This window comes from Tamandua tetradactyla, chromosome 5 (genome assembly GCF_023851605.1).
Source record: "Tamandua tetradactyla isolate mTamTet1 chromosome 5, mTamTet1.pri, whole genome shotgun sequence".
Lineage (NCBI taxonomy): Eukaryota > Metazoa > Chordata > Mammalia > Pilosa > Myrmecophagidae > Tamandua > Tamandua tetradactyla.
The window spans coordinates 64,736,256-64,758,742 of record NC_135331.1 but is presented as its reverse complement, the minus strand read 5'-3'; the positions used below and the strand labels follow the sequence as shown (position 1 = coordinate 64,758,742).

Here is a 22,487-nt window from a genome sequence, read left to right as displayed (position 1 = left end):
AAAGTAAAGCACATCTTTTATTTTTTACAAAAAAGAAATAAAGAATTGCTATACAGTAACTTAATTTTTCTTGGCCTCTAATGAAAATTTTAGATAACTTGTCTATTTGAAGAACTATGGTGATTTAGAATCATTAACAGTTTTTTTGTTAATTCCATGAATATCTTTGTATGAATATCTCATATGTAGCATATGAGAAATGTGCTTTTTTCAAGAAAATTGATATTGATAATGATTTTAAATTTTTATTGCAGCTAGAACGAGTAAATCTGTCTGCAGCTCAGACACTGAGAGCGGCTTTCATTAAGGTGAGAAGGCAGATAATTTATTATGGTGATTAAAATGTATGTTATATATAAATTTCTACCATGTAAGTACTTAAAATATGTCTAGTTTGAATTGAGTATTTAAAAAAAAAATTTTACCCTGTAAAAATTGCCAGTTTATTTCTTTGAAGTGAAAAAGCTTTTTAGGCACTCTATTCCTGTCTTAGCTGTATGCTGTAAAGCTTAAAACACTTCCAAAAAGTAACTGAAACAAATACTGTTTAGTTAGCATTCATTTTTTTCATTATTTCATGCTTTTGAGACTGACTTCCTTAGTGTTTGCTCTTTAGCTTTAGAATTCCAAAAAATTCCTATTTTGTGCAATTCTTTTACTGTTATTTGAATTGTTAAAAAGTTATTTGTAAAATTTTAATTTATTTGAGGATAAAGTGTGTTCATGGTTTTCAAATTACAAACGTATTTTAAAAAACAATATTTTTGAATGGGAATGTAAGACTTCTATGTATGACAGACAAAGGATACCTTGAGAATGTACAGTAATCTCTTGAAATGAACTTTTTCCTTGTTTGTATACCTGAGCTGTCCAGTCAGTAACTATTAGCCACATGTTACTGTTTAAGTACTTAAAATATGTCTAGTTTGAATTGAGATTTGCTGCAAGTATAAAATGTATATCAGATTTCAAGATAGTACCAAAAAAAGAATGTTAAATAACTTCAGTATTATTTCATATTGATTATATGTTCAAATGATAATATTTTGAATACACTATTAAAATAATGTCTCCTGTTTCTTTTTACTTTTTTTAATGTGACCACTAGAAAAATTTAAATTACACAGATGGCTCATATTTGTTGCTTGCATTATATTTCTATTGGCCAGTTCTATTCCAGAGGCTATTATACATGTTGGGCACATTCTTTAGTATAAACCTTTGTCCCACCTCCGTCCCTTCCCCAAATATGTATATATCAGCATGCCCAGAACTTTTAATTTTTGTTTATTTCTACATGTGTTCCCATCAATAGCTTTTGAGGATTTAAAATCTCTGGAATAAAGTCAGTTAAGTTTCATACAACTTAAAATTATTTATGTAGCTTGATTTTTTTTTTTTATGGCTCATAAGATTAGTTTATTGATACTACTTTTAACTGGGAGCACCAGTAATGTCATTAAATACCTTTTATAGCACTATAAGAAATTGCAGCATATTTTTGATTAGAGCTTTTTGATAGTTTTAATACTTTAAAATGCTGAGTGTGTGTGTGTAAATATACATATTAGCTTCATTACAATGTATCCTGCTACATCATTGGTTTAATGAAGCAACAGCATAATCAGTTTTGTTTGTTTTCCTTCTTTGAGTATTGGTGTGCTTTTGTAATGGAGTATTTGGTCATTAGGGAGGCATAATGGTGGCTATCATAAGCATTTTGCTACTCAGAAAAAAGAAGGAAATGTGATCTGTAGTACAATGTTGTCAGTAAGGTAAAAAATGAATTTTTCAGCTTTTTTTGATGCTGAAAACAAATTTTTCCTGTGAATCCTCAGAAAGGACTTTGTGAAATCGTAGGTGATATCCTCAATAACACTAATAAAATAGATAAAATAATTAATTTCTTGGGGGTTTTTTCTTATAACATCCGTATCTGTAGGCTGATGATTTAATATTGAAGTATGATTTTTAAAAAAGTGTTTAAAGTATGTGGCTGTGTTAGATCTGAACAATGTTAGATCTGACTTAATCCATGGGGTAACATTTTATTAGCCATGACACATGCCTAATTGGAGGCAGTAGATGTTGTTTGGGAGGAAAACAAAATAGTCAATATTACATTTATTTATTTTTAATTATCATTTTTAATTTATGTTCGAGTTTCAAATGGCATTAAAGGAAGGTATACATTTAAGTTGATGATTTTTGTGTTTTTTAAATAATAATTTTTTTGCAGAAGATTAAAAAAACTCACACCACCAGAGAATCTTTTATATTTGTATTTCTGTTTCTTGGTCCAAAACAATGGTGATTTTTATCAGGCTTTGCTATCTATCTTTATTATTGGGAGAAAAACAAAAGGAGTAACATTGATTTTCTCAAGATAAAATAACACTGCTGAATATAAGTTTTTAAACTGTACATTCCATCTGATTCCATCACCCATTCCACTCTGGGGGAGTCCAATAAGTCATCCTGTCTCCCAAGATGAGAATTCTTGATCCATCAGGGTGGGTATTACTGCCCTTTAGAAAACTTCTCATGGCTGGATTCCTAATAAAGATTAGATACTCACAAAGTTCAAGTTTGTATTCTGCTGGGAAACTTGGAGGTATACATACTTTTGGAGTCTCTGATTTAAGGACAGATCCATTTGTCTTGACAATCAGAGACATTGTGTAAATGTAAGGCTTTTTAATTAGGTAGCTTAACCAGCACTTGTAGCTTGAAGATACTAATACTGTTCCTAAACTGTGGCACCTTGGGGTAGGCCCCACACTAAACTCAGAGGATTGCGTGGGGTATTTTAAATATTTGAAGGAAACACTCAACACTTAACATCTGTTAGACGATTGGTGAACTGCTTCCTTGAGGTAATTTGCAGTTTCAGCTTTAAGTTGGATACATTCCTTTCCATGATATCATGTCTTCATGAAGCTGGACTTTGGTGGTGGTTGTGATTAAAAGCAAGTACTCCAGGAAAATCAGCAAGCAACAGGAGATAAGGGTGGCAGAGTCTATTCTGATTCCCATATTTGGGAAATTATACAGTGCCCAAACACACAAACATGTCCCATTAAAAAGTAATTATGGTTATTTGAGAATTGAATAAAGTAATGTTTCTTTCAATTTATTTATATTTTTAAGGCTATTAAGTTTTTAGGACATAACCTACTTATTATTTGGCTTTAACTACTTAATAAACAGCATAATTAGTTATTTCTTTGGGGACTAAGCACTGTGAACTGTGAGAATTAAGAACCTCTGTGAGACTTCTGTTATGCTCCAGCTTTGGTATCTTGAGGCTCCAGATCAGCTTGGTATTGAAAACTTTCTTCTCAAGCATTCAGCACCTAATTAATGAGACTTAATGAGAAAGATGTTTTTCTTCTGGCATTCCCTACAAGTGTTTAATGCTCCTAACCCCAAGATAATCCATTTTGTAGGCAGATTTATTGTTACATAGAGAAGGAAGATAAATCACTGGGTTACCACTATTTAAATAGTGTACTCTATGTAATTTTACTTATCTTACCAAATTAATACTATTGCCACCTTCTTTAAACCTATTTACACAGTTTTCCTTTTAGAGGCAACTCTTTTCTTAATAGAGTCTATCTTAAATGTATCCCTGAAAGGAAAAATCAAAGCAGGTTATAAAACAAATGGAATTTATAGTAGTATACACTTTTGTTATTAAAATGATTTCCAAAATAGCATTTGCAGCTAAAGTGACCCCAAGATTGAGATAAATGTGTATATTTTCTTTTCCTATTTTATTCTACAACCTTTTACATTTTGATATTTGAAGTCTAATGAAAAACAAAATGGTATAACAGAAAGAGTAATAGGAACAGAAGAAAGCTGCATCTACATTGATATCAGAGTGAAATTAAAGAGGCAGAGAGTGCAGTGTGCTTGACATGTAAAGAAGCAAATAGGTTGTTATCTGATTAAGATAAAAAATTGGGGTTTCTAATGATCAAAATTGGCGGGCATCCTAAAGGAAACCAACTTAGAGTATGATTATAGCATTTAAAAAATAATAATAAATTGGGTCAAAATTACCAGAGAGAACCAAAATCAGATAATTAACTTTGGGAAACTCAGAACTCTGTCAGTCTTGAAATAAGTAGAAAATTTTAGTGCCCTAGGGAGTCTAAGTAACACAGAACTAAAGCAAACTCATTGGTGAAACAAGCTCAGAAGGTAGTAAAATGATTAATGATGTTCTGAAAGCTAGTAAAGGAAAAAATCTTTCTACAAAAATAAGTTAGGAAATTAAAATCACTTTGTGAGAAAGTAGTTAAGAGATTGTATAGCTTCAATAAAACCTGCAAAAGAAATCCTGTTTTGTTTGTTTTTGCCTTCCTAGCATTCCATTCATTTAAATTTAAAGAATGCAAAATGTTGGAGAGATCAGCTGTTGCTTGATCTTGAAGTTGAAATATTAGCTAAGAAAGAAAAGGCTAAAAATGCTATGTATTTAAACTAATAAAAACAACAATTGATGAATTACCAAAAAATATACAATCTTTATTTCTTTTTATATTATTTTGGTTACAAGAGGGTAGAAAACAGAAGTAGGAAACATTAAGTTCTTATGTTCAAATGCAAAATGAACCGCAACTGTAGTAAAGAGTTAACAAAATATAAATGAATGTCACCTTAATGTTTTGGTAAGATTTCTGCCCTTACATGTTTATCAGTCTTAAGTTGTTCTCAACAGGTTTTTATACAGTTAGGTTTGGCTTTGAAATCCTCATGTATTTCAATATTTCAGAACTTGCTCTCTCTTTTTTTTATAGGCTGAAAAAGAAAATCCAGGTCTCACGCAAGACATCATTATGAAAATTTTAGAGAAAAAAAGTGTAGAAGTTAACTTCACTGAGTCTCTCCTTCGTATGGCAGCTGATGATGTAGAAGGTATCAGAAGATCCGTATTTAATTTTCTTACAGTAGTTGAAGACGCTTTTGTCCAAAAAATTAGTTGACCAAAGTATCTTTCTTTTGACATTGCCATCTTACTATTTTTTTATTTTTCCTATACAAAATAGGAAAGTGTTTCTTCTTGCTTTTTATTTTATATTTGTCATATTTCATTACTTGAATTAAAGTCTTTCTTCATGCTGCATGTTTTTTTCCTTTTTAATAGGATGTTTGAGGAGTTCTAGTCTTCACTAGATAGGCTGTATGGAATGGCTGTTCTGTTTTGTGTTGACTTTAAAACAAACCAGTTTGAAAGTAATGTGAGATTTTTAAAAAGTTTCATTTTGGTCTGGTATGACATGATACTTTTTTCTTTTTTAAGTATATATATGGCAGAGCAATATAATAACCATCCCTCATTTCTTTCTTTCTTTTTTTTTTTTGCTTTTAATAGTTAGAACTGGATTTACTTAAATTCAGTAGCCATTTTCCCACTAATTTAGAGAAATGTAGCTGTGTATTTTCCCTTAATTTTATAAAGGGAGAAAAAGAAAAGTAGGTATTTTAACTGAATCTTTAATTTTAATGAAGCAGAATCTTAACATTTCTAAGAAAATCTTCATCATCATTCTAGACTTGAACATTTTCAGCCTGCTAGGCAAGAATATCTATTAAGTGGCAGAGTTGTAATGCTTCCAAGTCTATACTGAATCCAGTGGTAAATTTATTTTGCCTCAGCCAGGTCTGATTGAAGATTGAACCTCCTTTCCAAGGTTGATATGCTATGATCCCAGTCCTTGTGTTGAATTTGTGGGGTTTTTTTGCTTTTTGTTTTTAAGTTGAGATATCAAGAATGTGCTATAGATTCTCATGGGCTGAGTTTGGGGTTTGGGATCAGTAGTGGACTATATTCAATATAGGTGTTAGAGTATTATATTTATATTCTGCATTGGCAGATACTGTCTTTGCATTCATTATGAATATTATTACTTTATTTAAGGTTTGCTTGTTATATGTATCTTCAGAGACCTGATGAAATTGAGACTCACCTCACCTCTTTTTTAATATTGATTGGAATTTCTGTTTACCCAAAATAGAAAATCTTTAGTCTTTCATTTTCTGAAATTCTACTAGAAGGAAGCCCTCACATTATTATTACTGAACTAATATGTTGAAATCTAATGAATTGTGCTTTTCAACCTTGTCTTTTGTAATTATCTAGCCTTTCTTTTTTTCCCTCTAGTCTGACCGATATTGGAAATTTGTAAACTTGAATTTGGCAGGGAATTGCATGATGTTTTTTACTATTTATTTGTTTTATCAGAATATATGATTGAACGACCAGAACCAGAATTCCAGGACCTAAATGAAAAGGCACGGGCACTTAAACAAATTCTCAGTAAGATCCCAGATGAGATCAATGACAGAGTGAGGTTTCTGCAGACAATCAAGTAAGCCATTTATTGGTTTTGTTTTTCTTAAAAGTACTCCAAAGTACTCGCTCAAACTAAGTGATTTTTATTTTGGTATAACATTAATACTCGGTTAATTTGAACTCTTTTAAATTCTACATTTTTACTGTTCTTAGCTGTGGCATTTGGCATCAGAGTATGATAATGTTTTAAAAATTGTTTAATTTAAAAACAAAAATGGGTGAAATGTCCATTAACTGGAATGTAGTTTCAACATCATTATAAATAAGGTAAAGATGTGAATGTCAATTAAAATGAGTACAGAAACAAATTGGATAAATCACAGAGATTGGTAACAAAGGAAACCGAAGCTTTTTATTTAAATCAGAAATGGCATAGGTCATTTTGATGAGTAATATACTCTTAAGCATGAAGATATTTTCTTTTATTAAACCAATTGTGAACCTGCAAATCCTTGCCTTTGTAGTATAGGTTAAGTCAGGCTGAGAATATGCCTTGCAGTGGGAGGCTGGCTGGTAAGGAACAGCAAGAAGGGTCATCTTAAAACAGTGGCTCTCAAACCAGAGAGACTCTCTCTTCTCTGAAGGAGCCACCAGTGAAAGAGCAAGGGAGAAACTCTAAATACAACTTTTAGATGAGAGTTTTTTAAACTAGAGAGTCTGTTAATGTTCTTTGGCCTCAATGGTTGGGAAACCAAGAAAACTGGAAATAATCATAGTGACAGTAACAATACAAATTTTGGTAAAACCATAAGGAGAAATTGCTAGAAAGGAAAAAAATAGGACAACATTTTTTTGGAAGAGGCTGTATCATAGGTGATATCTTAAAAAAAAAAAAACTATGAAGGCCAGCTTGTAATAAATATTAATATTTCACTTCTTGAAAATGGTATTCTCTGTATTTCACTGTGATAAATGCCATTTTAACTATCTTGGCCACTTATTTTAAGTGGTTTAGAGGGAGGAAGAGTATGTTTCATATTTAGAAAATACGATTAATGACAGGTACCCAACTGAGCTTTCAAGAAGTGACCCTCTTCTTTGACAATAATTGAGCACTAGAACCAGAAAGTAAGAAAAAGACTTTTGAATAGCTAAAATAATGTCACAGGAGGCAAACCATAGGGTTTTGTATTTTATGTTTATCAGTAATAAGCCCTAATTTCCTTTAACAGTTTTTTAATGGAAGAACAGAGGGAAAACAGTTGACTGTGGGTTTTTATTTTTAATCTGGTATGGTTAAACTAAACATGTTTGGCCTTTTTATTTTGTATTTATTTATTTGTTTATTTTTTTATGTGAAAAATAGCATATACAAAAAAGCAGTGAATTTCAAAGCACACTGCAACAATCTGTTATAGAACAGATTTCAGAGTTTGGTATGGATTACAACCTTCCACAACTTTAGGTTTTTCTTTCTGGCTGCACCAAGACTCTGGAGACGAAAATATCAATATAGTGGATCAGCAGTTATATTCATTTGTTATCTCCTGTCTTTTCTGTTGTATTTAAGCCATTCCCATTATAACTTTTTCATGTTAGAAGGGGCTGTTGATAATATGGGATAGGGGAATGGAATTAGTTGATGTTCTGGAGAGCCTGTGTTTGGCCTTTTTATAAATGAATACATTTTCCGTGATCTCAGTTGATACTTAGACAACTTCCTTCAGGTTTTCAAATAATGTTTTAATTTTCTTTGATAATCGTAGATTTGTTGCTCAATCATGCTACATTTCTATGAAGACTTGACATTAAAATGATGTTTCTAGGGGTTTTGCTTTAGATCATTGAAAAAGAGGTTTACAGCATCAATGTCATCTTAATAACAGCCATCACTTGCTTAGGACTCCATGCTAAGCACTAATTTAAAGTGCTTTCTATATATAACTTAATCCTCAAAGACCTGTATAACTGATGACAAAATTGAAATTTTGGAAAATTAAAAAAGGAAATTAAAAAACTTTTCCAAGGTCAAAGAGTGGTATGTGGTAGAGCTGGAGTTTGAACCCAAGGAGTCAGACTCCAGAGTCTTTTATTCTTGAGAAAATGTTAATATTGATCCAATCTTATGCCTGAAAAAAAAAGTTTCTGCTATTTGAAAGAAATTTGATAAAGGATATCTTGTATAGAATGCTGGTTTATAAATGAGATAATAGTGTTTTGCTTGAAGCTGGGACAGAAATGGTAGGCCCAGAGGAAGTTTCCAAGGTGTTTCTATTAAATTCTCCATGACTCTGAGAAGATATATTTAATTTTTTTTTTTACATGGGCAGACAACCGGGAATCGAACCCGGGGGGATATATATTTAAAACCCACTTGATTAACAGCTACATTTTAATCATAAGGAAGTTGAGGTCAAAAGAACCTAAGAGTTCTGTCCAGAGATCATTGACAGAATCTGAATTAGGTAGGGTCTTGTCTCTCATTTCTGAGCTAATAGTATTATTTCAATTCTGTTTCTGGAGTCAACTTGACACAACTGAATTGAGTAACAGCAATGAAAATTAATGTCTACCATTTTATGAGGGTCAGTTTGCCATGGAAAATTTGTTGATGTATGTATTGTTTCTAAGAATAAAATTCAACCATGTATGAATTAGCACAGATGACTAAGGTATAATTATATTACTGTGATTGTGATACATATTGATATATACTCCACCCCTGTTAATTGTTTGACAGTTTAAGAAGTAAAATTTTAAATGACACCATAATATAAAATGGCTCATCCTCAAGAACAATATGTTGTACAGTTACTATTTTTTCTTTAAAATATTTCCTTACACTTAAAGTAGGTATTCACTTTACCTACCTCTTTATAAAATATTGGCAATATTTTTCCATAAGCATGTATTTATACCTACTATGCCAAGGACTATATTGATGCCATAGGCTTTATTTAATATGGCTTATGTTAAATATATAAATATATTTATTTTATGTTAAAGTAGAAGAAAGATTCCTGTCATCAAAAAGATATATTAGCAGATCTAGGTTTGACTCTCCGTTTCAACATTTAGCTCTGTAACCTTGGATAATTTACTTACCTTCTGTCATTCTAGTTTCTTCCTCTGAAAATGATGATGATAGTTGGGAGGGTCTAAAGAAATGATGTCCAAAAGTGCCTAACACAGGACCTATATAGGAGGCATATACTTATAGCACATACTAGCATTGTGAAATAAGAGGGTTTTTTTCCCCTTCCCTCCATGAAGTTGACTAGGAAAAATGATCCAGCAAACAAATTTAAAAGTTACTTTGATTAATGAATATTTCTGTTTGGCTACATTTGAGTTTATACAAATATTTTTAAAAACCAATTCGTAAATATGATACATTCTAGTTAATGGATGGCTAGTGGAAATATGTGATTTTTAATAGATTAGAAAGCCTTGCATTATGTCTATTTATTCTTTGTGACCTGCATTTATATATTCTTGGGCAAAAATTCACCCATGCTTGTTTCGAGTCTGGAGTTTTTGTGATAGCTTTTGAATACTTTTCCAGAGGTGTCCATTAAATGCCAGACTAAACATATAATACAAGAATTTTCTTTCTTGAGAGTGTTTGCATAACATATATAATACAAATTTGACTGACACAATTATAAGTGGTAGTGTTCCATGACGATTTTTTTTTGTATGGGCAGGCTCTGGGAATCTAACCCTGATCTCCGACATGGCAGGCAGTAATTGAAATTCTGCCACTGAGCCACCGTCCAACCACCCTCAGTGACAGTTTTTTGATAAGAAGAATGTTTACATTTTATCTTTAGACTTAATGCCTGCATCTCTTTTTCAGTTTACCTGTTTGCGAAAAGTTACTCCACTAAATAGCTACAAATTGCTAGACTCCTTCCCACTATACCTACGCTTTTTTGTCTGTCCTTTATTGTAGCATCACAAATTCCAAACGTGTATAATAAAGTTGTAGTTTTTTATTCTCAAATTTTTGCCAGTTCTCTATCTGTTTAATTGTCTGAATGTTTTTTATGTGTGCTGGTATTTTCTCTTGTAAACAAGTTGTCAGGTAACTACTAATAGTGCAAACCTTGGTATCATAAATGAAAATATTCTGTGTACATGTGTACTATTTGACATAAAAATTGCTGCAGTTTGTTTTTAGAAAAAATTTTTCCACTTAGAAGATTTTTAACAAATAGATAAATCAATAACAGTCTTTTGTCTAATATCCAATAAAGGATACACAGCCTCATTCAGTAGAATTCTTTTTAAAGCTCAATGACCACATGTTCCATGTTCCCAAACAGTGGTTTTCAAAGCTGTCTGATCAGCAGAATCATCTGGGGAGGATATTTTTCATTTTGAAGGTATAGATTCTCAAGGGGCATAGGTTATTCATTTGTCTGTGGTAGGGTGCAAGCCCCTTACTTTTTTTTTTGTTTCTAGGTGTGATCCACACAACCAATTCCAGAATTGCTGTTCTGACTTATGGAGCCCAGACATTATCTTTGTATATTTTGATTAGCCCTGAAAGCACATCTCTTTTAAATTCCTTTTTTAGTAGAATTTTGAAGTTTATACAAAAAACAAATTGTATTTAAAGCAGCCACTTGCCTAGTCATTGCATAATTTACTCCATTATCTTCCGTTTTAAATATCCCCCAATGTAGGTTTAGAAGAATCTTATATATTCAGTGATTTGACATTTTTGTTTATTGAAATTATAATTTTTCTCAGCTAATATGATAGTCATGGGACACCATTTTTTAAAGCAAAGGTGAATTTATGCCCATCACAGCATAAAGGATTCAACTTATTTGAAACCATAAGTGAAAGGAACAATTGTAGAACTTAAAACTGCTATTATTAAAGTAGAAACCAGAAAACTAGCAGACAAATGTGATTTCTGTGTAAAATTTACTATATTACTTGAATAACTGATATTTTCATGTTTCAGGTTTGACATACTATTGGTAATAAGTAAGCATTTATTGAAATACTGAATAAAAATGTCATTACTGCTTCATAATAGGCCAAAATACTTTTTTATACCAAAATCCTTCTAATTCTTAGAATTTCCACATATTTATCTCCCAAAAAAAATATGCTGTGAACACACAAATCTGGAAAACAGCTTTTTTTAATAGTAAAGCTGAAATGTTTTATGTATGAAATGACTAAAAACTGACATTTTTGATAAGAAGTCACTTAAATAAAAGGTTATTGGTTGAGATGGTCTAGATTTATGTCTTATTAATTCATATCTTTATACTTACATTGAACTTGAATAGCAAAAGTTTTTGTGGTGATTAACAACTAAGAATGGATGTGAAAAAGAAGGTTTGCCTTAGAGAATGTGAGGCTAAGAATAGAGAATTATATAAAGTTCAGTTTGACAGTAAAAAAAAAAATGCTATGAAGTTAGAATGTGGAAATTGAAAAGGCCAGAGGTATAAAAGACAAGAAAAGTTCAGAAGAAAATGATGTATGGATAGGGAGAAGAACTCAAATTACAGATTTCTTCTCTATCTCTCCTTAGAAAGGAAGAGATTGATATATATATAGTCAAAAAATGATTGTGAGAAAGTAAAGGTAGAAGAATATTTTGATCTTGTCTTTCCCAGCAATTCAGATATATTTTCCAAAGGAAATAGTAACAGCAAAGGTTTGGGAGAGGTGGGTCCTGGGTTTAAGGGAGGAGAGCTACATCAAAGCTACATCACCTTGACATGTTGATAAATACAGAAATGACTTACATGTGGTAGTGAAAGAATGTGGTAGCTTGGATTCAGTTACATTAGCAAGAAAAAACATCAAAACTGGAAAAGACAGAGATAGGTTTGCCTTTTTGTAAATTTATGTAAGTAATGCTGAATGAAATGTTAATTTGGAAAAGTCTGTCTTAGTTGGCAATGCTTGATCAGTAGTACAAGAAAAGGCAGGATCACCAAGAGGGGTACAGGCTAAAGCGCCCCCTCTAGCCATCTCACCAAATGCTTGCCCTTGGCCCAGTGTACTTACAGTAATTAAGAGTGTACTGTGATTAGTAATTCTTAAGATTATATATACAAGCTTCTTTCAAATGTAGCTGATTTTAAAAGATACTAATTTTTCATTTCCCAGGGATATAGCTAGTGCAATAAAAGAACTTCTTGATACAGTGAATAATGTCTTCAAGAAATATCAATACCAGAACCGCAGGGTGAGTTTGATAAAAGCCTTTCTTGTCACTGTCTTAGACATTGATTTGCAACTAATTTGCTTTATTGAATTAAATACTAATAGGGTTTGATTTTTGGAAATAGTTTTGCATTATTAACCATTGGGTTTGACCTTGAATTTAAATGTGCTGTTACATGTGTATAAATAAATACTCTAAAATTGCTTCTCTGCAATGTAAGTTCATCCTGCATTCTCTGTTACCACTTGTTTTTGACTTTAGCTTTTGTTATTTCTCTCTTCTTATTTAGTATTTTCTTATTATTTTGATATCTGTAGGCACTTGAACACCAAAAGAAAGAATTTGTAAAGTATTCCAAAAGTTTCAGTGATACTCTGAAAACCTATTTTAAAGATGGCAAGTAAGTACATGTGTCATACTTTTCTTTTAAAATGAAATAAGTTATTTGGTATTATGATGCTAAATCATATAAATACACCCTTTCATGAAACTATTAGTTAAGGAGACTATTAAATGAAAGTAAACTGTTTAAAATAGAAAATGAATGGTTGATAATCCACCCATAACCTAGTTTAAAGCCAGGGATTGACAGACTTTTTCTGAAGAACGCCAGATGGTAAATATTTCAGGCTTTGTGGACCTGTTACAACTCCTGACCTCCCCTCTGCTAAAGCAGTATGAAAGTAGCCATGGAAGATGTGGAAGCAAATGGCTGCAGTTGGGTTCAGATAAAACGTTATTACACTGAAATTTGAATTTTGTATAATTGTCACCTGTCACATAATATTATTATTGTTTTAATTTTTGTCCTACCATTTAAAAAATGTAAAACCATCCTTAGCTCTCAGGCTTTACAAGAACGGGGTGGGTTAGATTTGGCTCACTGGCCTAGTTTACTCATGCTGAAGCAGTGTTTCTAAACTTTAGTGGCATCAGAATCACCTGAGGATTTGTTAAAACACAATTTTGGGGTCCCACCTTGAGTTTCTGTTTCAATAGGTCTAGGGTGAGGACTCAGAATGTGCATTCTGTAATGGTGGGAGTAGGTGGGAACTGAAAAAAAAAAGTTTCCAGATGATACTGTTGCTGCTAATCTGTTGAGAGTTACTGACCCAAAGTTAATGCACTGGTTAGCAATCCTGGCTCTGGCTGCACGTTAGAATCACTTGGAGTCTGTTCTAAAAAAAAATTCCATTGAAGTCAGAAAGGTAATCTAAATAATAATTATTTCGGCTTTAATTGTCAGGGTCCTCAAACAGCTTTTTCTCTTGTTAAAAGTTTGAGATCCCTATATGAATGTCACATTACAATGTTGTTGTAGTAGTATTTAAAAAAGGTAAAATAATCTGTTAGAATGGTTGTTTGTTAATGTTTAAAGTCATTTTAACAGTTCAAACAGGTCATAATGATTTTGTGTTGTTTTTCCATGCTACGTTCAGGTTGTCTAGAGGAAATGTTCCTTGATGACATATTTTAATAAGTTACAGTTGTATTTTGAAAATAAACAACATCTGCTTTTCTTGGGTCTCTTATGCTAAGTTCAGATAACCAAAAACACATTAAAAGCAATAATCTGCTTACTTGGATCATTGTTTCTCTTGCTAATTAATTATGAGTTATAATGGAATATACAAACTGGAAGGTAGAAATTCATTTAGAACCTGCTTTTCATTAATAAGTTATTTGCTTTGTGTATAGATTATTAAGGCCCCTTCCTACTATTATTCAGTAGCCTCTTTAAAATGCTGTGCTTTGTATACGAATAATATGCTACTATTAATAGAACCTGATCTGTAAGCCATCTTTCAGACAGATGAATTTGCATTGATGCAACTAGTCCTCCTGGTCCCTTCTTTTTTGAGAAACCTCTAGGATGAAAATAGAGGCATTAGCTGTGGTACATAGAAAAACTTGCCACACAATAGAACTTTTTCTAGTAGTACTAGCATCAGCTCTGCATTAGATGAATGTGGTGGAGCACAAAGCAGTTTTCAAAGACACATTTTCATATATTATCAGCTCCTGGATATTGAAATCATATGAATCTTGTGTTTTTAAATAGATTAATTCTAAAAGTAGTTTAGAATTCTCGTGCATTTTTTAAGGAAGCTAGAAAGGATTGGGATGAATCAGATTAGAGCTAATTACTTTTTCCTATATATTTATTATGCCCTTTGACCTACGATTTTACTTTTTCCTATATATATATTTTTATGCCCTTCAATCTACGATTTTGAGACCAAATATTATACTTTAGCATATTGTATTTTGATAAGGTCTATGAAACCACTTCTGGAGACCACATCAGAGTCCTCTTTGGCCAGTTATTTGTTCCACCTGTAAATGACCTCTTATGGTTGAACCACTTACGTTTAGCAGCCCTTTACCAGTTTATTGCCAACTAGAGCCACCAGGGGGCAGTAATTCCTAGATAGACTTAAATGATGCATGACCATTAAATTCCAAACTAGAATAAAAACTATGATATTTATACTAACTTGTCTTTTTTTTCTTCTTAAAGATATCATGATAAATGTATTTCATTGCTAGTTTTAGTAAATGACATTAAGTAGTAAAACTTTTAAAGGGAGATATTTTGGGTGAAATTAATGTTTATTCTTGTTTTTTAACAGGGCAATAAATGTGTTCATAAGTGCCAACCGACTAATTCATCAAACCAACTTGATACTTCAGACCTTCAAAACTGTGGCCTGAAAGTTGTATATGTTAAGAGATGTACTTCTCGGTGGCAGTATTGAACTGCCTTTATCTGTAAATTTTAAAGTTTGACTGTATAAATTATCAGTCCCTCCTGAAGGGACCTAATCCAGGATGTTGAATGGGATTATTGCCATCTTACACCATATTTTTGTAAAATGTAGCTTAATCATAATCTCACACTGAAGATTTTGCATCACTTTTGCTATTATCATTCTTTTAAGAATTATAAGCCAAAAGAATTTACGCCTTAATGTGTCATTATATAACATTCCTTAAAAGAATTGTAAATATTGGTGTTTGTTTCTGACATTTTAACTTGAAAGCGATATGCTGCAAGATAATGTATTTAACAATATTTGGTGGCAAATATTCAATAAATAGTTTACATCTGTTAAACATTTCTTTACTTGAAAAAATACATATATATATGTATATGTATATATGATCAGAAGACCAAGATAACTTGGTATAATGTCTAAAGAACTTCTAACTGGAGCTTATTAGCAGTTTATCAGATAGTAAAGCAATCTACCTGAATTCCTATTTTTTTGTCCTTAATCAGTTTGGGCGAAAAGTAGTATATGAAGATATTTTCATTAGTTATTATGCATAGAGGTACTGAATATTTTTTCATTATCCCAGCCTCTTTTAAAAGACATATGAGGAAGAGGTAGCAATTTATAGTGTCTTCACACTATAATACCACTTTTTAAATTCTATGACAATGTAGATTTGACTTTTAGAAATTCAGTTTTTCTGGTATACTGGGCCCTAAGAAGCTTTGCACATTTTTTCCAAAATTAGCCACAATTAGTAATAATTTAAAGCTATACCAATGCTAGTTGGTTTGAAATTGTCATGAGTGTTGGTATTATATACACTCTTTAAATCTGTACAGTTTTGTTTCACCCTAGAGAAGTTTTAAGGAAATTATGTATCAAGTATTCGTGTTAAGTGATTTAATTTTTCAATTATGATAAAATAAAGGAAAAAATCAGAACTTGTTCATCTTTTATAAAGATTTTAAATGTTAAACTAAACTTCTTTTGGCAGTATGGCTGTTTTTGCTATAATGTGATTGAATTATTTTCAAAACTTTTTCTCTTTTTAAAAATAGATTTTTAAAGAATTACTATCATTGGCAACATAAAAGTAAAATCATCCTGTTAAATATTAGCAGGAAATATTTGGTAAGAAGCAAAACAATAGACAATTGGGTGAAATCTCATAATTTATAGACATTTTACTTTCCTTCAAAGATACATAATAGAATCGGTGGTCCTTGCTATTTATTTTTGGCGTAAACTATCATTCACCCTCAAAAGTAGATGGATGGTCATTTGCAAAACGGACATAGTGAATATAAGAAATAGATACTGTTTTTTTTCAGTACAGACTGTGTAGCATGAATCAGTACTGTCATCCTTCCTCTCATCTTTACCCTCCTTTCCAGAATATGCCAGAGTTACACCCATGCCCCATCTCATCCATTTGTATAAGCCTTCTGTATTTTTATTCCACTGTCCAATCTCTCTAGCTTCAGTTTTCATGAAATACATCTCCAGAAAGGAGGCTCCAGAGTCAAGGAAGAAAAGGAGACATTCATTGAGCATTTTCTCTGTGTCAATCCCTATTCTCGATACCTTATAATCCTCTTTAATAGTCTTTTGACCTGGCTATGGACTTTGCAATTGAGGAAACTGTCTTAGACAGCTTAAATACACACCTAGAGCTAGAATTTGAATTCATCGTGTATCTCCAGACTCCATGCTCTTTCTACTGAACTGTACTCCCTCCTTTGCCATAAAACAATACCTTATTTTGAATCCTAGTTCTCTAACCTGCAGTGTGACAGCTCTCCCTGGTCTAAAGGAGTTGAGAAAAATTAGGATAATGTAGTGCTTTTCACAAATCTAAATTCATTTTAGAGGATCATCCTTTTATTTGGAGATCATTGCTTTATTTTGGGTGCTTAGTTTTTTAAAGAAAATAATAGATGGTAGGTTTTTTTATGAGTATTTTTTAATAACATCATTTGACAAAACCTGGGGTTGGCAACCTGCTATCAGTCCCTCCTAATTAAAAAAAATTTTTTTATATGAAAATGATTTCAAATATGTAGAAAATTTACAAGAATAAGAATAATACAAAGAATGCCCATTTATCTAATTTTAACCAGAGTCTCTTAGTAGTAACATTTTACTCTTCTGTTTTATCATTTACTTGTTCATTTTCTTCCTTTTTTTTCTCTTTCTGTACACATTTTTTCTTACAAACTATCTGAAGATAAGATGTATTTCCTAAGAATGGGGATATCTTTACTTCAGTAAATTTAAAATTGATGACATCTTTTTCTTTTCATTTACTAGCGATCTTCTGAATTTTTAGTTGGTTAAAAAATGACATTAATAGCTTGTTTTCCCCTTTACGGATCCAGTTTACAATCAGATATTACATTCAGTTGTCATTTTCCTTAAGTTTCCTCCATCTGGATTTATTCTATCACTGCCTTTGTCTTTTATGACATTGACACATTTTGGAAGGATACAGTTAATCCCTTTCCTCTCCTTTTTAAAATAGAATGTTCCTTATTTTAGTTATGTCTGATATTTTCTCATTATTAGATTTAGGTTATGCATACTTGGTCACAATACTGTATAGGTTATAATGTATCATCAGTATCACATCTGGAGGCACAGCGTGGCCATCTGCTCATTGGTGATGTTAATTTTGTTCACTTTTAAAGATGGTGTTTAATTTCTCCATTGTTTGTAGTTAATATTTTAACCTTATTCTAATAGGATTTAACATCCATTGATGTTTCTTGCTTACTTGGTCTTTACTCTGATGATTGATGGTTGCAAAATAGCACTTTTCCAATTCTACCATTCCTTTTGCTTGAAGAGTTAGCACTTAGCATTCTACGGTAAGCAAAAGCCCCTCCTGCGTTATCCATTCATCCATCTACCCATCTTTATAATTATCTGTCTACCTAGATTTTCAATCTGTCACAGGTATGGACTCATAGTTTTCTATTTCCAATCATTTATAATTCAATACTGCATTTATTTGTGGTGCTTAGATTATTTCAGATTTGACCATGTTCTTATGCCATATACTATCTTTTCTTTTCATTTTTTTTAGCTCTTATTATCTGAGGTAGAAGATGTTCCAAGATCAGGAATCAGCAATTTCTCCAAAGAAACCTGGGGAATGATACTAAATTAGAAGATTTAGGTACAATATATGCTCATGACTACTGGGACGTTTGCGTCAAGGCCTGTTCAGACAGAACTAGGAAACGTGTATATACAAACAAATTTGCATGCACATTTACATGTGCTCGTGTGTACATTATATATGACTTCAAAAGTCATAAATTTACACCGATATCTTTAATCCCAATCTGTCCCCACAGTGTTCGTTCTTGCCTTTCCTTTCCATATTACTGTGTTCCTTATACCTCAGAAACACAGTATTGGCTTTCCCCCAAGTCATCCAATTTATTTGCTCAGTCCCTCTATAGTACATTTAAAATAATTTTAGAAATTATTTTGCCTGTATCATTGTAAAAATGCACTTCAAAAAGTTTTAGATTGTTTGCAGTTCTTCCCTGCCCAAGATTAAGGATATATAATTACATTCTGTGTTGATAAATTAGTTAAATTAATTCCTTTTTTCTTCTTTACTGTGATTATGTTATTTCTTTGAAATACATTTGGGTTTACTTGTTTCAGTTTGAAGTTTATTTCTCCACTTTTTCCCATCCGTATTGATCGAATTACCAAAGGTGTACCCAGAAAAGTGTCATTCCTTCTCAATCTTTCTGCCCCATTCCCCATGCCTGGTAGGCAACTGGTGTCATTATTTTTTGCTGTTTTTCTCCAGTATTTTATGGAAAAAAAAGCAATAAATGTATGTTTCTTTTCCCCATTCTTTATTACACAACAAGTAGCTCACATGTGGAGACCAGCTGTCCCAGTTTGCTCAGGACTGAGGTTTCTTGAAAAGTAGATCTTTGAATGTTAGAACTGGAACCATCAGGCAACTAAGGTGGCTGGTTACCCTACACACATGCTCTGTTAAAAACAGCTTTACTGATGCATAATTTACATGCCATAAAATTGATGTACATGTTCTTTTTTTAAAGAAGCAATTTTATTGTGGTATAATGTACATAAGATAAAATTCACTGGTTTTAAGGGTTTAATTCAGTGACTTTTTAAATAAACTTACCAAGTTGTACAACCATGATCATGATCCGATGTTAGAACATTTCTGTCAATCCTCATGCCTCGTTTCAGTTAATCTTCATCCCATTCCCACCTTCATTCCCAGGCAACCACTAAGCTTCCTATATATAATTTTCTTTTTGGGGATGTTTCATATAAATGGAATCAAGCAATATGTAGTCTTGAGTATAGCTTCTTTTATGTTTTTGAAGTTTATCTGTGTTGTAGCATATATTAGTATTTTGAAATAATATTTAATTTTTAAAGAAACTGCCTAACTGTTTTCCATAGTGGCTATGCCATTGTACTTTCCTACCTGCAAGGCATGAGGGTTTCCATTTCTTTGCATTGTAACCAACATTTTATAAAGACTTTTTTAAAAAATTTATTTATTAATTAAAATTTTTTTGTTAAAAAAAAAATTTAACAAACCAAGTAAAACATTAACATATATAATCAGTAATTCACAATATCATCACGTAGTTGCATATTCATCATTTCTTAGAACAGTTGCATCAATTCAGTAAAAGAAATATAAAGACAATAGAAAAAGAAATAAAACAAAAACAGAAAAGATAAAAAAAAAGATTATACCTACCATACCCCTTACCCCTCACTTTCGTTGATCAGTAGCATTTCAAACTAAATTTATTTTAGCATTTGTTCCCCCTATTATGTATTTTTATTCCATAATGTTCTACTCGATTGTTGACAAGGTAGATAAAAGGAGCATCAGACAACAAGGTTTTCACAATCACACAGTCACATTGTGAAAGCTATATCATTATTCAATCATCCTCAAGAAACATGGCTACTGGAACACAGCTCTACATTTTCAGGCAGTTCCCTCCAGCCTCACCATTACATCTTGAATAACAAGGTGATATCTAAATGCATAAGAATAACCTCCAGGATAACCTCTCCACTCTTAGGAATCTCTCAGCCATTGACACTTTGTCTCATTTCACTCTTCCCCCTGTTAGTGGAGAAGGTTTTCTCAATCTCTTGATGCTAAGTCTCATCTCATTCTAGGGTTTTTCTCAATCCCTTGATGCCATGTCTCAGGTCATTCTAAGATTTCTGTCCCACGTTGCCAGGAAGGTCCACACCCCTGGGAGTCATGTCCCAGGTAGACGGGGAGGGTGGTGAGAAAATGTTTTTGCATGAGGAAGAATAAAGACTTTTATTAGCTCTGTGCTAGTAGGTATGAAGTGGTATCTCCTTGTGCTTTCTATCTGTATTTCCCTATTGACTAATGATCTTGAGTTTCTTTTCATATGTTAATTAGCCATTTCATCTGTGCTCTCCTTTTCAATTTAACATCTCCAGCAATTACTTCAGGTAAACTTATAAAGATCTTTTTCATTTGTTTTATAGCTGCATAGAATTCCATGATGTGAGTGTACCATAGTTTAGTCAATCAATTTCGTATGCTTTGAGCATTTAGGTAGTTTTCAGCATTTTACAAAATGGCAGATACAGGGAATAGGCTTCCATACATGTTTCTGTTTATTTGAGGTATATCTTAAATGTAAATTCCTGAAAGTGAGATTACTGAATCAAAGGATATATATATATATATACATATGTAGTTTTGTTAGATATAGCTAAATTCCTTTCTGAAAGGTTTTAACATTTCCATTCTACCACATAACCTTTTCTCACAACTTTTCAATACAATATATTGTAGCGTAATTTTAGTCAATCCTAATGAGTGAAAAAAAATGCTATCATGTAATCTTAATTTGCATTTATCTTATTATTAGTGACGTTAAAAATCTTTTCATATATAATCCATTTTTTGGGTGGTTTTTGTCATGTAATTTTTTAATTTTTATTTTATGTCATCCAATTTATCAGTTTCTCTTTTAAATCATCTGGGACATTACTGCTTTATTTTTTGGAGAAGTTTCTTGACTTCTCCAAATATATAAAATAATTCCTTTAAGCTTTTTATCTGTATAGGGTCAGTTATGATGAACTATTGTTTTCTACAAATTGTACATTCTTTCTAGATTTTCAAATTTATTTCCATAGAAGTGAATGAAGTAGTTTTTTGTTTTGTTTTGTTTTTTGGCATGGGTAGGCTCCAGTAATCGAACCTGGATTTCTGGCATGAAATAGTCTTTTCAATGGTTTTTTTTTTTTTTTTTTAATCTGTGTCAGTAGTTATTTTTCACTTGCCATTTTTATTCTATAGATCTGCTCTTTCTGCCTTGTTTCCTTTTTTAAACAGAGCAGCTATTTGTCTATGTTTTTTTTTTTTTTTTTGAGGATTTGACCATTCATTTGATGTGCTGTTCATATATTTCTAGTGTTATGGGGTTTTCTCTGAACATTGCTTAAAATGTACCCCCATAGGTATTTGTTAATTATTAGTTTTCAGAAATTCTGTAAATTTTTGTTTTATTTACTGTTTCCCCTAGAGTTAAGTTTTACAAAATAGATTTAATATCCAAATAGAAAGGCTGTTTTTCTTTTTAATCTCTTTTATTGCATTGTAATCAATGAATATTGTTTGTAATATTTTTTTCTTTATAGTAGCCACTGAAGTTTTCTTTTTCTCCCCAGTATTGACCAAATATTTTGAAACTTAGTTGTGAATGTTCCATATACATTTGAGAAATTGGCATATCCTTTATTACTAGGGTGTAATAGTCAGTATATATCTAAAAATCCTACCTTATTGATTTTGCTACATTTTACCCTAATTATGCTGCTTATTTATCCTTTTTTGTTAGTTTACTTGACCTGTCTTGTACTAAGTATGTTAAAGTCTCCTATTATTTTAGTGTGTTTCTTGCTATTTCTGCTTGCATTTTTTTTTTATGGTTTTTGTTTAGTGTGGGTGGTTGCTAAACATCCTCTTGATGCTCATCACTATCATATCCTAATTGTGCCAAATGGATTTTTTTTTTTTTTTTTTTTTTTTTTTTTTTTTTTTTTTTTTAAAGAGAGAGGGAGGAAGGGAAGGAAAGACAGAGAAGGAAGGAAGGATGGAAGGAAGGAAGGGAGGAAGAAAGGG

General features: G+C 31.8%; 1 protein-coding gene across 4 annotated transcripts in view; it reads left to right on the top strand.

The window, feature by feature from the left end:
* PDCD10 (programmed cell death 10) overlaps nucleotides 1-15,626 on the top strand; it is a 52,440-nt gene extending 36,814 nt beyond the window's left edge. For all 4 annotated transcript variants that reach the window (XM_077160963.1, XM_077160961.1, XM_077160962.1 and 1 more), the window contains 6 exons: nucleotides 255-308; nucleotides 4,812-4,929; nucleotides 6,257-6,383; nucleotides 12,452-12,530; nucleotides 12,827-12,909; nucleotides 15,143-15,626. In XM_077160963.1, coding sequence (XP_077017078.1) covers nucleotides 255-308; nucleotides 4,812-4,929; nucleotides 6,257-6,383; nucleotides 12,452-12,530; nucleotides 12,827-12,909; nucleotides 15,143-15,224 — 543 coding nt within the window. In that variant the 3' untranslated portion in view covers nucleotides 15,225-15,626. The remainder of the gene's footprint in view (nucleotides 1-254; nucleotides 309-4,811; nucleotides 4,930-6,256; nucleotides 6,384-12,451; nucleotides 12,531-12,826; nucleotides 12,910-15,142) is intronic.
* Nucleotides 15,627-22,487: the final 6,861 nt, after the last annotated feature.